The sequence below is a fragment of the Herpailurus yagouaroundi genome, unplaced genomic scaffold, assembly GCF_014898765.1.
Source record: "Herpailurus yagouaroundi ecotype Mexico unplaced genomic scaffold, PumYag 100, whole genome shotgun sequence".
Lineage (NCBI taxonomy): Eukaryota > Metazoa > Chordata > Mammalia > Carnivora > Felidae > Herpailurus > Herpailurus yagouaroundi.
The window spans coordinates 31,302,899-31,318,757 of record NW_024412391.1 but is presented as its reverse complement, the minus strand read 5'-3'; the positions used below and the strand labels follow the sequence as shown (position 1 = coordinate 31,318,757).

At 35.9% G+C, this 15,859-nt stretch overlaps 1 protein-coding gene across 1 annotated transcript in view; it reads right to left on the bottom strand.

Moving 5' to 3' along the window:
* Positions 1 to 12,527: 12,527 nt before the first annotated feature.
* The window catches only part of SAMTOR (S-adenosylmethionine sensor upstream of mTORC1), an 86,925-nt gene continuing 83,593 nt past the window's right edge, over positions 12,528 to 15,859 (bottom strand). Inside the window, exon 5 of the mRNA XM_040472204.1 lies at positions 12,528 to 15,752. Coding sequence (XP_040328138.1) covers positions 15,123 to 15,752 — 630 coding nt within the window. The 3' untranslated portion in view covers positions 12,528 to 15,122. The remainder of the gene's footprint in view (positions 15,753 to 15,859) is intronic.

Here is a 15,859-nt window from a genome sequence, read left to right as displayed (position 1 = left end):
AACGTTGGCTCCACGCCCAATGTGAGGCTCAAACTCACATCTCAAACTCATGACCTGAGATCAAGGGTCAGATGCTCACACAGATTGAGCCAGTCGGGTGCCCCACAAATGCTTACTTTATTCCATATCACCAGTTTCCAAGTTCTTCCATTTGTTAGATTCATTATCCTTCATGGTGTTGACTTTCTCCAAGTCTTGCTTGGCCCCAGCAGCTTCTTGCTGTGGTTTCAGAGTCTTCCTGGCTTAGACTTTTAGGCTGAAAAAGTTTTCCTTATTTTCTGTACTTAAAGAGGGCTTATAGTTCTCGGGAGACCTTCTAATGTTCAGGGCAACTCTACTTATATTAATGATTTAAAACATATTTCCTATTATTTCTCTGGACTCAGTGTAGGAAGAGGCTATTATTACATATGCTGAATAGGCCTTCTTGAATTTTGTTTTATATTTTCTGAGTATTACTTTATAGGAGATATATTCCATTAAAAAAATTGGCCATCTCACTACATTTTTTAATATTAACCACTTTTTTCTAAAAATAATGATCATTTATTTGCTTTCCATTTGTGATACCTTTTACTTTTGAATCCAGCTTTAAAGTATTGTGTAATAATTTTTAAGTAAGTGGTGAAAGTAGGTCTTGTTAGCATGTTCCTAACATGAATGGAAACAATTGTAGTATTTTCACTATTAAGCATAATCTTGATGGTTATTTTATTTATTTTTTTTTCAACATTTATTTATTTTTGGGACAGAGAGAGACAGAGCATGAACGGGGGAGGGGCAGAGAGAGAGGGAGACACAGAATCGGAAACAGGCTCCAGGCTCTGAGCCATCAGCCCAGAGCCTGATGCGGGGCTCGAACTCACGGACCGCGAGATCGTGACCTGGCTGAAGTCGGACGCTTAACCGACTGTGCCACCCAGGCGCCCCTTGATGGTTATTTTAAAGGGAATATTTAAAGAACATATTCTTTCATTCTTATTTAACATTGTGTGTTTTATTTAACATATTGGTTTTGAATTCAAATTCTTTTTAAGGGTCTTTTGAGATGTTCATATGATTTTCCTTCATTGATGCACTATGCTATGTTAACCTCTGATGCACTCATATGTTAACCTCATATTGACTACTACTATTTATCTATCTTTATAATTCTGGAATAAATCCTGATTGACCTTTTTGTGAACTATTAAATTCAATATTCAAGATTTTATTTTGGATATTGATATATTTTTTAGTGAGGAGTGTACATGGTTTTGTTTTGTAGTATTACCTTTTTAGGTTTTGGTATAACCTAAATAACCAATAACTAGGTTATTTGGTGTGGAAATCATCTTTTCTTTAAGTTTGAAGGAACTAAATCCTGAAGCATGTGGATCTGGAGGTGGTTTGTTTTTTGAAGGATAATTCTTTGATATCATAACATATTCTATGCTCATTGGTCTTTCAAATTTTTATTCTTTCTTGAGTTTCTTTTAGTAACTGGTATGTTTTCAAAATAGGGACCCGTGAATCAAAATTTTCCGTTAGTTTAAAGAGTGTCCTCTATCAGTTCATATTTTTAACTTATGGATTTAATTTTTAAGAAGCTATTTGATATCTTTTATTTTTCTGTTCCCCATACACTTTTCCAAAATATCTCCTCCGAAATGTTCCACTAGTTTATTGTCCTCTCTGCCTCACTCCTTGGCTTAGCTGTTTGATATTTTTTATGAGAAGCAGTAGAGGGTAGCGGGTAGGACTGAGAGTTCCGGGGCTAGACTGTCTGAGTTGGATTCTATCTGTAATTCTGTCCCATGTGTAAAATGGAAGTGGTATTCACAGGGCTGCTATGAGGATTAAATGAGTTAATATATGTCAAGTATTTGGAACAATGCCGGACAGTTAGTAAGTTCTTGGTTGTTAGCCATTTTCATTGTTGTACAGATCAGTATAGCCTCTCAGGGCTTCATTCAGTTTCCCACTTCTCTAATTTTTCAGATCAGCTGCTTAATTAATACCCAGAACTCAGCACAGTATCAGAAACCTTGTTAGGAAACAGAGGGAAGGAAGGCTACAAATACTCACAATATCCTTTCTTTTATCTTTGTCTCATCTAATTATAAAAACAAAGACAGAACAATAATTTTTGACTCTTATAAGTGAAGAAATGTAGTTCAGCTTCGCCTTTCTCCTACTTATCCAATGGTTACTTTCCCACATATCCTAAGAATGTAATAGTTTTCTTTGAATTTTGTAGTACTTTTTATGAAAATTATTTTATTCTGTACTTATGTGGATTTATTCCCTTTCAGTGTTCACTACCTTTCCTTTCATTCCAGAACCCAAATTATATCTGGCTAAGAACTATTTATATACATGGATTTTGAGATGCCACATACAACCTACTGAATGTTAAGTTGCACAGTTACTGCTTACATACTAATATTCTTTAATGTCCTTGTTCCCAGATGATCCAGATTAACTGCTATGTTTGCCAAGCACTTCTCTAGCCAATAGAAAAATGAACTAAACATTTAAGACCAGTGTGGGTAGAGGTGGAGAGGTGGTGGTGTGGTTGACCCAGATCTCTTCTCCCTTCGTTTGAGAGACCAGTGTTCTATTTCTCATACTATATCTCTTTGCTTTATTTGAATTGTTTTAACAACTAGTCTAGTTCCTCCTGAATAGATTTTTTTCTAAAGTTCACTTTGGTCCTCTTTTCCTCTGTACCCTTAGTTAGATCTTGATGTTAATTTTGACTTCTCTGCAGCTGATTCCCAAGCCTGAAATCTGGCCACCTTTTAAACTTGACTGAATGCATTCCTCTCAGACCCAACTCCTCTCCTCACCCGTCCCTCATGTATTCTCTCCTCAATAGCCCTGGCTCCATTTTCCTCTGTTTCCATGTCTCTACCACAATTCATGCTGATTTCTTTTGGAAAGGATAATAGCCTCCAGCTTCCGGTTTCTGCCCTTCAGTGCATCTGGGTATCCAGTTAACCTTCGTAGGCCGTCATTCTACTACTACACAATGCTTAGGCTTAAAATCTTTCACTGATTTTCACTATTTTCACTACAGAGTCAAAATCTTTAGCCTGATAACCAAGATCGTCCAAAAACACTGCCTTAACTATGGAACTCTTAATTCCTAATAATTTCTCTTCAGTGCCCTAAACTCTATGAAAACGGAAATATTCCCTAATTGAAAGCCCTTATTTCCCCTTGTGTGTTCCTGTATCATTCCTCTACCTAGAATACTTCTTCCTCAGTTTTACTTGTTCGAATTTTAACTTTTCCTTCCAAGCCCCTTTCAAATACCACTCCCTCTAGGAACCTTCCTTGACTGCCCAAATGACGATATTTTTTCCTTTAGATTTCTCCTACATTTTATGTAGGTGACTAAAGATACCTCTCTTTTTTGTATTTTCCTGTCTTTGTTGTTGTTTTGCTTTAAAATGCACAAACTATACTAATTTGCACAATGCAAACAATTTATGCTATACAGAGTAGTATAGTTCAGAAGTTCACTTTCAGTGAGGGCATTGCCAAAGCCACTACTGAGACTGCAAAAAAGCAGTATAACCCTTTGATACACTGTATCCTTCTGAGTCCTGATTTCTCAAGATTCTGGCCATAGATTCTCAAACTGAAATCGCTTAGGAGATTGTTAAAGATGGCAGGTGCCCGGGCATCAGCCCGGACGTACTGAATCACAATCTCATGGAAGTATCTCCTAGGAAGATGCCCTTTGGTCATTCTTTTTTTTTTTTTTTTCTTAGTACTTATTCATTTTTGAGAGAGAAAGAGAGAGCGAGAGCGAGCGCATGAGCAGGGCAGGGGCAAAGAGAGAAGGGCACACAGGATCCAAAGCAGACTCGGAGCTGATAGCAGTGAGCCCGATCCCCAGCTCGAACGCACTCATGACCTGAGCAAAAGTTGCTCGCTCAACCGACTGAGCCATCCAGGCGCCTCTGGTCATTCTCAATCATACTAAATTTTGTGAATCATTGATCTTACCCTTTTTCCATGAGTTTCAGTAGGAGTTCTTAAACAAATGTATAATTTTGTCTTTTGGTTGTTATGTTACTTCTGCTGTTATTTGACTTGCTTTTGTGTTTTTAGCAATTATCTTGGTGCTCAAAGATGTGCTCAAGACAGGACACAGAGATTCCTGTGGAGCTTTTGGTTTGTTAAAAAAATTTTAAACAATTGTATGGGATCAATGTACTATGTTTCATGTTGGCTATTTTTCTATTGAAGGACTTTTAGACTTTCCGGTTTTTTGCTTTAGATTTATGCTTCAATGCAAATGTAAAATTTGCAAACATGATGATATGCTTATGGATTAGAAATTGCTGGATAAAGTACATATTCAGAATGTTTATATTGGTAAATTGTTCACCAAAAGGGCTTTATGAATTTGTAACAAATTTCTACCAGTAGTGAAAGAGAATATTCCTATACCCATACCCATATCAATAGTTTATATTATCATTCTTTACTTGTCTTAAGCTGATGGATGAAAAATAGTACTTATTATTTTAATTTGTTCTTTTTACTCATTACTAGTAAGTTGAGCCCCTTGTCATTTTATTTTTTCCCTTATGTTAACTGTTCCTCTGTTTTGTTCATATTATCATTTATCGAATTGTCTATTACCAGCACAATCGACTTGTCCATTGTTTCTCTGCTGATTTGAAATGTCACTTTTGTTCTGTACTGAATACCTATATGTACACTGGAGAGTTTCTGGACTTTATAGTCTGCTCTATTAATCTTTTTTGCATCTATGCCATATTATTTATATTATTATTTCTTGTATGTTTTTATATCAATATCTTCTCTATTCTTTTTCTAAAATTTTCTTGCCCGTTTTTCTTATGAAATTTTAATCAGCTTATCAAATCAATACAAAAATCTTATTTGGATTTTGGTTACATTTTCTAAATCTTGATGTCTCCCCAAATCACAGACTTATCTCTGATATTTAGTCTTCCCATCAGGAATCTGGCAGTGTCTGTAGCTAGTTAGTCTTATGTTCTTTGGTAAAGTTTTAGTCTTTTCTTTGTATAGGTCTCAATATATATATTTTAAATATTTAGTTTATTGCTAAGTATTTTTCCTAGTTTTTTGTGTTGTTGCTTATTTTTGCAACCATGAATGGGATATTTTTTCCATGGTAATAGCTAATTGGTTTTTTGATCATGTATAGGAAAGCTAACCTGCTAAACTTTCTAGTAGTTTTGTCATTTCTCTTACACATTTTAGTCAATGATATGTATAGACAATGGGTTTTATCTCTTCCTCCCCAGTATTAGACCTCACTTATTTATCTCATTTTACTACGTTACGTCTGTACATCAAATAGTCATATTGCAACTATGCATCATTGTTATTCTTTTGCCTTTAATGAAAGGCTTCTAGTGTTTTTTCATTATGAAGTTTTCTATAGGTTTCTGGTAGATTCTTTTGTCATGTTAAGAAGGCTTTCTTTCAACTATTAATCTAAGAGTTTATTTATGAATGGGTGTTGGATTTAATAAACGCTTTTCTTGAGGCACCTGGGTGGCTCAGTCGGTTGAGCACCTGACTTCAGCTCAGGTCATGATCTCATGGTTCATGGGTTCAAGCCCTGTGTCTGGCTCTGTGCTGACAGCTCAGGGCCTGGAGCCTGTTATGGATTCTGTGTCTTGTGCTTTCTCTCTCTGCCCCTTCCCTGCTCATGCTCTGTCTCTCTCTCAAAAATAAATAAGCATTAAAAAGATAATAATAGAAAAATAAAAGAAATGCTTTTCTTAGCATCCAGATAATCATTGGTTTTTCTCTTTAATTGGTGAATAGAGTGACTTACATTATTACTTGCCTGAATTCATCCTTGGAAGAAAAATAACTCTTTTTGGTATGACTGTATTGTGTCAATATATGATTTTTAGTTGTTCTTTCCCTCAGTATTTTATTTGCTAGTTTTGCATTAATAGTTATAGCTGAAATTGCCTGTGAGGTTGGCAGAATACTGGCCTTCCAAAGATTTCCTGATTCATGAATCCTGTGACTAGACAACCTCACTTGGTAAAAGGAGTTTGCACATGTGCTTTAAGTTAAAGACCTTCTGCTAGGGTGATAGTCCTGGATTATTCTCATTGGCCCATTCTGATCACGAGTCCTTAAAAAAGGGGAAAACCTTTTCCAGCTGCAGTTGGAGAGACAGAGGAGGGAGGCTCACTCTCGAAGGAGATTCAGAGCTATGCTATGAGCAAGACTTGAGTTGGTTCTAAAGATGGAAGAAGGGAGCTATGAGTCAAGGAATTCAGGTAGTCTTTTGCTGGAAAAGGCAAGGAAATGGAATTTTCCTTCAAGCCTCCAGAGGGAATACAACACCTTGACTTGAGCCCGGTGAGATCCATGTTAGACTTCTGGCCTACAAAACTGTAAGATAATGTTTTATTTTTTAAAACCAGTAAATTTGTGACAATTTGTTATAGCACCAATAGAAAATTAGTATAACTTGTGATTTTGTGTGCTTTCCAAGTTTGAATCAATTCTAGCTCGAAGTTCCCTTTTTCTTTTTCATTTTTTTTTTCAATGCTTTGGAATAAATTGTAGAAAAAAACCTTCTCCCAGAAGTTGATAAAACTCACCTGTAATACTCTGGTTCTCGTGCCTTCTTAAAGGAGAAATTATTTGACTCCCTTTTCAATTTCTTTGTGACATCCCTTTTTTTACCATTACAATTTTCGTGTATCTGTTTTGTTTTTCTTACTAGATGGAAGCCTCCTGAAGGCATGATCTGATTTAGCTGGGGATCAGAACTCAATACATAAAAGAATACCTACAACAGTGTAATGCAAACACTTAACATAAGCATATTTTATTCAATTTTGTGCCCAGCTTTTGTGGAACTAGCTTCAAAAACATATACTGCTTCAGACATCGACATTGATTAGGCAACTCAGGTTATACATAATAGTTGCTTAATAAATGATGCTTATTATCATGACTATTGAAAGGACTTTATTTAGAATAATGGTACTTTTAAAAAAATGTGTCTTTTCTGTTGCTATTGTTATAGTTTTCTAGACTATTATTGTCAAGTCTCCAATCTGTTCTTTTGTTCAAGGCCTTTGTAATGTCAAACTTTAGTGGATGGATTCAGACAAGTATTCCCATGGAAGAGCTTATATTCATAACTTGGAATGTGATAGAAGCAATAGGAGGTGTGCTTTTGTGGAGCTAGAGAAGTCAGAATTTGAGAAACTGTACTATGTTTCAAGGGTTTTCTTCCCACTTGATGAAACAATCCTAATCTCTTCCTACACTTAAGTAAAATGGGTTATATTCCTGTTGGAGAAGGTTATCAAAAAAATATGACTGCCAGTTGACCCATGAACAGGGTCTGGGTGATCAGAGACTCTTCCCACATTCCCCTGTCCTTGGAATGTGGGTTCTGCTTGCCTTTCCTGCTCCCAGAGGCTGCTGCAAGGACATAGCCTTGACATAAGGATGTGGTATTGAGAACACCTGAATGATACACATGACTGAACCCAGTTAAGGCCTTTTATAAGCTTTGAAGATGTAATGAGCCAGTGCAGGGATCCATTTGTCTTTCTGCTGCCCACGACAAACCTTACATAGAAGCTCTCTTTGCTTATTAAAACTGCCACCTACCAGGCTGGAGTGGCCTCTTTCTCTGGTCTCTCCCTACCCTTCACATCCAGGGCCTGTTTCAGATTACATCCAGAAAGCTTTCAAGAGGGTTGTGAACCAATAACTACTTCATATTAACTGTTGTCCTTCATGGAAACTCTTTCATGATTAATAAGATAGCTGAATCAAACATACTGAAGCAGTGGTTACCCATTTGTATTCATCTTTTGGAGAGACAAGACAATCTTGTGTTGAGATTTCTTTTGTAGTTTCCAATGAAATCTTGCAGAATAGGTTGTAATGGTTTGGGTACCTTTTATGTCCTTTCCTGGGAATTCGTTCGGGAGAAAATCAAAGATGAGAAAATTGAACACTATTTAACTTAGTATGAGCTGAATGAGTAGATAGCACGGATTTTCAGTTGGTGGTGATGGTGGAGATGAAATGGTCAGTGTGCATGGAAAGCACAGTATAGTCAGGACGAAGAAAATAGAAACAGGGTTATTGATGGCTGTTTGCTAAAAAAAATAATAGAAACTACGTGTTGTATTATCCTATGTGACAAGATTGTGTTATTTGTTTTACAGATACTTTAGAAATCTATGAGTAACCCTGCAAATGAATTTTGTCGATTAAGAAACAGGTCCTGGGAAGAATTTGCCCAAAATCTCATAGTAGTTACTGGTAGGAACCTATCTGGAAAGTAGTTGGAATAATGTTTCCCTTACATGAATTAAGAAACTGCTGGAGTGCTACATTTCTTGGGGAACCAAAGAGGTCAATAAGTTCAGTCTTCCTTAGATGTAGTAGCTAATGATTGTCTACAAACTTAAATTCTTTCATTGGCAATGAGAGGGAGGTAGGGATTGGATAGCACTGTCAGGGGCATGGTAAGAAAGTAGTATCTGAGGTTAAGATAGAACAAATTTAAATGGATAGGAGTAAGTAGAGGGGAGAAAAATTATATGGCTCCAAACACTACATATCGATGTAAGTAATATTTAATATAAGCCAATTCAGACTTCTCTAAACTATAAATTGACCTACATCCTGATTTTGAGAATACATTAATAAAATAACTGAAACAAATCACCCCATAAGCTTCATGAACTAACCATCAGCCACGGTCCCCTGTCCTCTCCGTTGCATTTTATAAGGTAAGATGAATTCGCTTACAAGTATTTATTGATCACCTGCTTTGTTGCAAGGCACTTTGCTAGGCTGAAGATATAGATGAGGGACTTGCCCATATATTACAGACAAGGAAAAAGATAACCTTCAGATAATTAGTTATGCAGAGGCTTTACAGTGATGTGAAGAGACTACTTGATTATGTGGACTGGGAAGGACACCTTGAGGAGGTGACGTGTAAGCCAAGATCTTAATAACAAAAGTGAACTAGTCCTACAAATCCAATATAAAAGGAAGAAATTCCAGGTAGAGGGACTAGCTGGTGCAAGGATGGGTACAGGATTGTTCTCCAAACCCCAACCCCTCTTCCCCTGGGGCTTTATCATAGAAGGTTAAGGAGAGCAATGTTGGAAGCTGACTTGGAGTGGCGGGAAGGGGCAACATTATTGCCATTTGGCATTTGCATGATGAGGGATATCCATATTTGAGTAAATTGCATCTAGATTGGTTATGAACATTGTGCCAAAAGGTCATGTGAACAGGTTTCATTGATAGGTACCACCAGATGCTGCCATGCAGTATGCTATTCTGCAATTTTTTGTTGCCTCCTATTAAAGCTAATGCACTTCTTTTTTTTTTTTTTTAAGTTACACTGCCAGCCCTGAAGAGCACAACAGGCATCTATTCCTTACAGTACCTAGTCCAGTGTAATAGTGCAGTAATTAGGCCTCAACTAATGAATCTGTATTTGAGTGAATGGTAAAAAAAAACTTGGCTTTTAATCACTGCTACAAACTGTATCGCTAACTTGAACTAGCTATTTCACAAATAATCCTCATAGTTAGTAAAAGGGACCATAAGGTCCAGTTGATCAGTGAAAATTCATTACTCAAAAACAACTCTATTTCCTAAGTAATACCGTATACAATCTAAAATGAGCTTTTACAAGATATGAGCTCGCTCTCTTCTAAATTTCACGTTCTTTGGGAAGTGAAATTATAGAAGTTATTATCATCCACCTATATTTGTTCATAATACTATCTCTACACGAGTGATGTTAAAATGTTCCTTTTTTACAATTGAGAACTTTTAGGGAGAAAAACATTTGTTCATTTCATTAAAAAATATCTTTTGACTTTTTGAAGTATAAAATTGATGTTAGCAGTTTTTGTGTGTCCAGTCACTAGCAAAGAGATGATTTATCACCTCCTAACTCCCATTCCATAGCTGCTCATTCCAGCTGGAACCATTCTCCAGGCCACCAGGGTCCCCTGTCTTGGTAATACTTGTGGTTAGACAAGCTCCAAAAGATCACCTTTCCTGTCGAAATGTTTTCTTCTTACTCTGAAACTCCCAGGTCCTTATTGTTTCCACAGTAACCTCTCTGGAATGTTAATCTGTGCCAATGCTTCAGTGAGTTTAGAAAACATAAGGGTCCGTTTTTATAGCCAAGCCATACAGAGCCCCTCTTTTGTCTCAGGTCTGTTTCCTTAAGCATCTTTTTTCTTGCAGGAAGGCTCCAGGAATTTGGTCTGCCTACCTCTCCTCTTCCCAGAAATCATCCATCTACCTTATTTCCAGGGAATGGTTCATCCATCCTTGCCTTTGACAAACACATTAATTCTTGGATTCCTAATGAAAAGGCCTATGGCAGTTGGGAGACTGGTCCTTTTTGCTTTTTTACATTTAACCTGTCTCTGTAGACTCTGTCATCCAGTCATGTGTTACAGGAGTTTGAAGAACTAAATACTGGCTTTGGCCACATTGTATCCTTCTTCCTGGGTACAACAGGCATCGCTAAAGTGTAGCATTAGCTGTAGAAAGGATTCATAGATGTAGGTGTAGGGAACAAATATAAAGGACTTAAATGTGGATTCTACAATAGCTTTATAAAAAATGTGTCCACAAATCATTTCAGTCTTCTAGATACCTGATTTCTCCACACCAGCTGAGAGAACTATAGAATATTAGGCACTACTAAAGGATTTACTTGTTTGTGACTGCCTTCAGTAGTTCAGACCTATACACAATTAAAGTATGCAAGTATATTCGCCTGGCTTTTTCCCCTAAAGAGCTGCATATAGGCCTGGGTTTAGGAAATACTATTGGCATTGTCTTTTGAGCAAGGCTCAGTACCATTTTTTTATGGTTTACATGGGCATTCTAATCTAGTAATAGTAACAAGTTTGTTTTATAGCCCTCTATTTATAACAAATTCAAGAAACAAATCTGCAGCCAGTATCTATGACCAAATTCTTTGGATTTTACTTTAATTTAGGAAACACACAAATATGTATGATCTTGGTACTACCAAAGGATCCAATCTTAGAAATAGTTAAAATCTATGACAAAATAGTTGTCAATGTTTCTGATTACTATAAACATCAGTGACATTAATAACCAGTGTTTTATATTGGAAAAAGCAGAATAGCTTTCTATTCATTGAACAAGTGTTACGGAAATACAAAGTAAGTCGAACACTGCTGATGTTGACCACAAGTTACCACTCAACAGTGCCAGATGTAAATAGATTTCTAGTTGAAAAAATGCATACAAAACTACTGAACTCATTGTTAAATTTAGGATGATAAAACATTCGAATCAAAGTTTAGGATAAAGTCTTCTCAATTATGTAGTTATGAATTCCTCCAATAAGAAAAATAGGACTTAGAAAACCCAATATTTCCTTCCTTCTATAATATTTAGAGTTCCTTAATGAAATTGTTAGCTATTGTAGCTTTTTTATGGAGTATTGTGTAACATAGGCCACCACTAATAATCTTGGGGAACTTTTCATTGGTAGTGGATTGTGGATATGAAATTTTTATTGTGAACCATCATGGAGGTTACTGAAGTTAAATATCAAATTTTCATAATATGAACACTCTTTGTAAAAACATTGTGTTTTGGACTAGTAAGAAAATTTTGTCTCCACCTTTGCTATCATCTAACAATTTGTAACACCTAAAAGGAACCAAATGTTAGTGTGTGGGCCCTTGAAGAGGAATACCATTGTAGCACTGTGCTCAGAAAAATGTGGGGAAATGAAGTAAAAGCTTGATTCACCCCCCCCCCTTTTTTTTTACCTGCCTTTTACCATCAGAGAATTGGTTTGTAGCTTGCACTTTTCTAGAGAGATGAACAATATAGCCCTCTTATCTGCATTGTGTTTGTAATGTGTTATACAGTTGTGTTTAAAACTTTCTTGTATTTTGTTCCATTTTTGGTAAACAAATTAAGGGACTTGAGCAGGGTCAAAGATCTATCAGTAGGCAATCATTCCTAGATGGAGGTATTAACCCCATGTAGAATGCTTTTCTTCTCCATTAGATCATAAATTCCACAGAAACAGGGGACTGTGACCACCCCAATCCTGATGTTTCCTCAGCATACTGTGTTGTAGATTTCAAACATTTGTTCCATAAAGAACTGTTTGATCTCATGAGAAAGCCATTTGCTGCACTAAAATAACTAATACACTTCTTTCTCATATAATCATTAATTTTCAAGGAAAGTAGACATAAAATGAACTAGAATTTATGCTTGTTAATACTTGTCATGTATTGTCATGCTGCTTATCAATCTGGTAGTCAATTGACTTTCTGGATCTTGGTGAATGAATTTATGGAATTAAGAAATTTGGGTAGATGAATGCAGCTGGAAAATTGCAGATGTGATTCAGATTCTAAACTGCATCCCAATTCCAAAATCATTTAGTAAGATGGGTCAAAGACCACAAAATTTTCCGGTTACAAGCAGTACACAATGAATATTAGAAAATTTAAAATTTTTAATAAATGTGCTTTGTTCACAAAAAGTGAAAAAATACAACAAACACAAACATACATTTTTCAGGTATGCCACCTCCCACTGTTTGGCAACTATGATATAAACCACTTTTGATCTAGTCATGATCCTGAAGAATCTAACCAAATGATCATTTATTTTTGAAACTCCAAATTCTTTTGGAGACTCCTGTTGTGAGACAGGAGACCCCTTAAAACTTGTATCCAAATGAAATCATTCTTGGGAGTACCAATACAGTATTAGAAGGCTCTGTTAACGTCTCCTCTCGTTACATATACAATCTGGCAGCAAGCCGCAGGACTGCTTATATTTTAACACTTAAACGTTAATTGGCTTTGGTGGAAAATGTATTAGTTTAAATTCTGTACCAACCTAATTTGAAGCTGAATTTACAGTAACAAATGATATTTATAAATCCAAACAAATTTATACTAAGTGGGAGTAGGTTTTATAAACAGACTTTTCTTTAAAGTACTACTTAAAATACATCATGCACACTTTGGAGCATAAGCAGAATCAACATCTGTAAACAATCAGAGGAATTTATAGCACCAACATTTTAGCTGTAACACAAAGGCTGACTCCAAGGTCATACTTACACCAGCCTCTCAAAACCAATGTTGTCATTTACTTTCAAAGCACTTTAATGAGATACATTGTTTTCTTTGCCCTTAAGATAGTATTTAGCCAAACCAAAGGAAATGGGCAGTATGGTAAAAGAGGTACTACCAAAACACAGTTTTGTGTTACCTTAATGCTGTTTTTTTTTTTTTCCTTCTTTTGTGGGAGCTACAAGATGTGACTCATAGTGCTTAATTGGAAAGAAAAGTCAATCCTAATTATTGACTCTTACGCTATTGAAAGTAAATGAAACATTTCATGTTATTTCTCGCATATTTGAGTAATCGATATTACATTTAGTCAACTGACCTTTGTAGGTTAATTACAATCCTGTAACTTTCATTAATTTAGAATGTGAAATTTAATTTGAAATATTGGGCATATATACGCAATCATTTAGATCTTAAAGGGTAAATTTTGTATTTCTAAATAAAGTTTGACATTCAAAGTTAACTACGGCAACTCACAATAAGCACAAAATGTCAGTTTTACCAAAGAAGTGCAGTTTATGAAATTTAGGATCAACTATTGAAAATGCAAGTTTCCTTTAAAAACACACACACACACACACACACACACACACAACATTAACCATGAATTCTGAAACTGTGATATTTCAGTGCAAAAACCTCAGTATGAGGTAATTTTAATGTATCAACCACTTGAAAAAAAATCCACACAGTGGCACTCTTAAAAATGATAGTTTACATGACAATTGCTGGCTGACAAGACAATGTGGACTAAATGTTCTCAGCTATTTAAACTAATCTTGTCTTGTTTGGACATAATTTTCTCCTTAATCACTTGCTTCTGATTCAGAAACACAGAAAGTCACTTATTGTGGAAAGGGAAAATTCCCACAGCCAACTAATGGTTTATGTATTCAAAGAAAATTTTCTGCTAGAATTCTGATAGAAATTAGAATACCGAAAGGTCAAAACCATGTTATGAGCTCACTAGCAGAGGGTTAATGTAGAATTTTTCTATGTAATTCCAGACTAGTAGTGCAGCACACCTCCTTAATGGAAAGGTGAGGACCCTAACATGGCTGGTCTAGACAGAACATAAACTCTGACAAGTGCAAACCCTTTCACCAAGGTGTTTCAGGTCAGGATTGAGTATTGTCCCTTGCTTAAATAGAAAATTCTGGAAATGAAACCTAAATTTAAAAAAGAGTGAATTCTCACAGTTAGATACACTTAACACCAAGGCCTAAATCAATATGAAAGATATGAACATTCTACTTTGGCAATGGTGTTTATTGTCTTGTACTAATGGATTTAGAATACTTGGGGGATTAGAAATACTTGGGGGACTAGAAAGATTAGAAATCTTTCCCCAAGTGTCTGCTGCCAAATGAGCAAAAGAGAGAGAGAAAAAAAAGATGAATTCTAAAAAGTTGAAGAAATGCAGGTCATCAGACAAAACTGAACAGAAAATGGCTTTCTGTAACAGATAACAATTTAGCTAGAAAAGAGAGTAAGTGCATCACAAAACAACTAAGCCAATCTATCTGTGTCACATTTAACTTGTGAGTCATCAAAGTGCAAGCTACAGCTTTCTACATATCTTTTCTCATTGCAATGGTTTAAAGTCAACACTGAAAAGATTAAAAAAGGGAAAATACATAGCAAGTTACGCTTCATTTTTCACAATAGCACTAAAGAAAAAAAGGTACCTTTCTATGATATCTTAGTGCTAAATGCTAAAGTAACAGTGGTTTCTGCTATGACAGGAGTCACTCTGCATGAAACTTTAAGCTTTCTATATAAGAATAAATTTTAAAATCCAGAAGTAGAAAAAAATAGCAAACTCTGTAAACCTTTGCATTTTTTCTATGCAAACCAGGTTTTAAGTACTGAGTTCGTGTTAGTATTTCTGATTAGTGTAAGCAATTAGTTTAGGAGTCTGGACTGAAAGGGCCTTTTACTTTGATATTAACTTAAAAGTAATATGGGATCTTCTAGCTCATAGAAAGGAATAGAGCTGGCTTGACTTTCTCCAGAATCTGAGTCATATGGAGCATCAGGGAGCTCTGTGAAACCATATGCTAGTTGTTCATCTTCTATATCTGATCGAACGTAGCAGGAAGGGTTAGAATATTCCTCCTCTTCTATACTGTTGAAATCTTGAGGAATATATAACATTCCTGGGTAGTTCCTACTAACCAAGTCACTTGTGGTCTTTAGGGAGATTTTTCTAAATGCCATCAAATGCATATGTGAAAACTTTGAATACTTGAAACGTTTAAAGCCCAGGGACTCTATAGCAATCTTCCAGCTTTTCATCATCATAGCATGACGGTTCTGATGGGAGGAATCAGGTGTGATGATAAGCAATAAACCATTTAACACTAACAGTTCATGGGCTTTCTTGCAGCAAATCCATCGTTGGTAAGGTGATGGAAAATAAGAAAGAAGGAGAGAGAAAACAACCACATGGAAAAGTTCTCCAGGAAGAGAATCAATAGGGTTTTTCAGCTGCTTTAAAAAGGCATCTATAGCATCCTGTGCAAGCTGGAGTGGCTGCTGAAGCTGCAAGTTCAGGAAGTCACATTTATATACACTCTGCAGAAAGGGAAAAAAGGACTCATTAAGAATTTGAAAATTACTTCCATCCTACTACACAGATTTTACAACGAACTATTTCACAGCATTTCTACATAATCCAACCT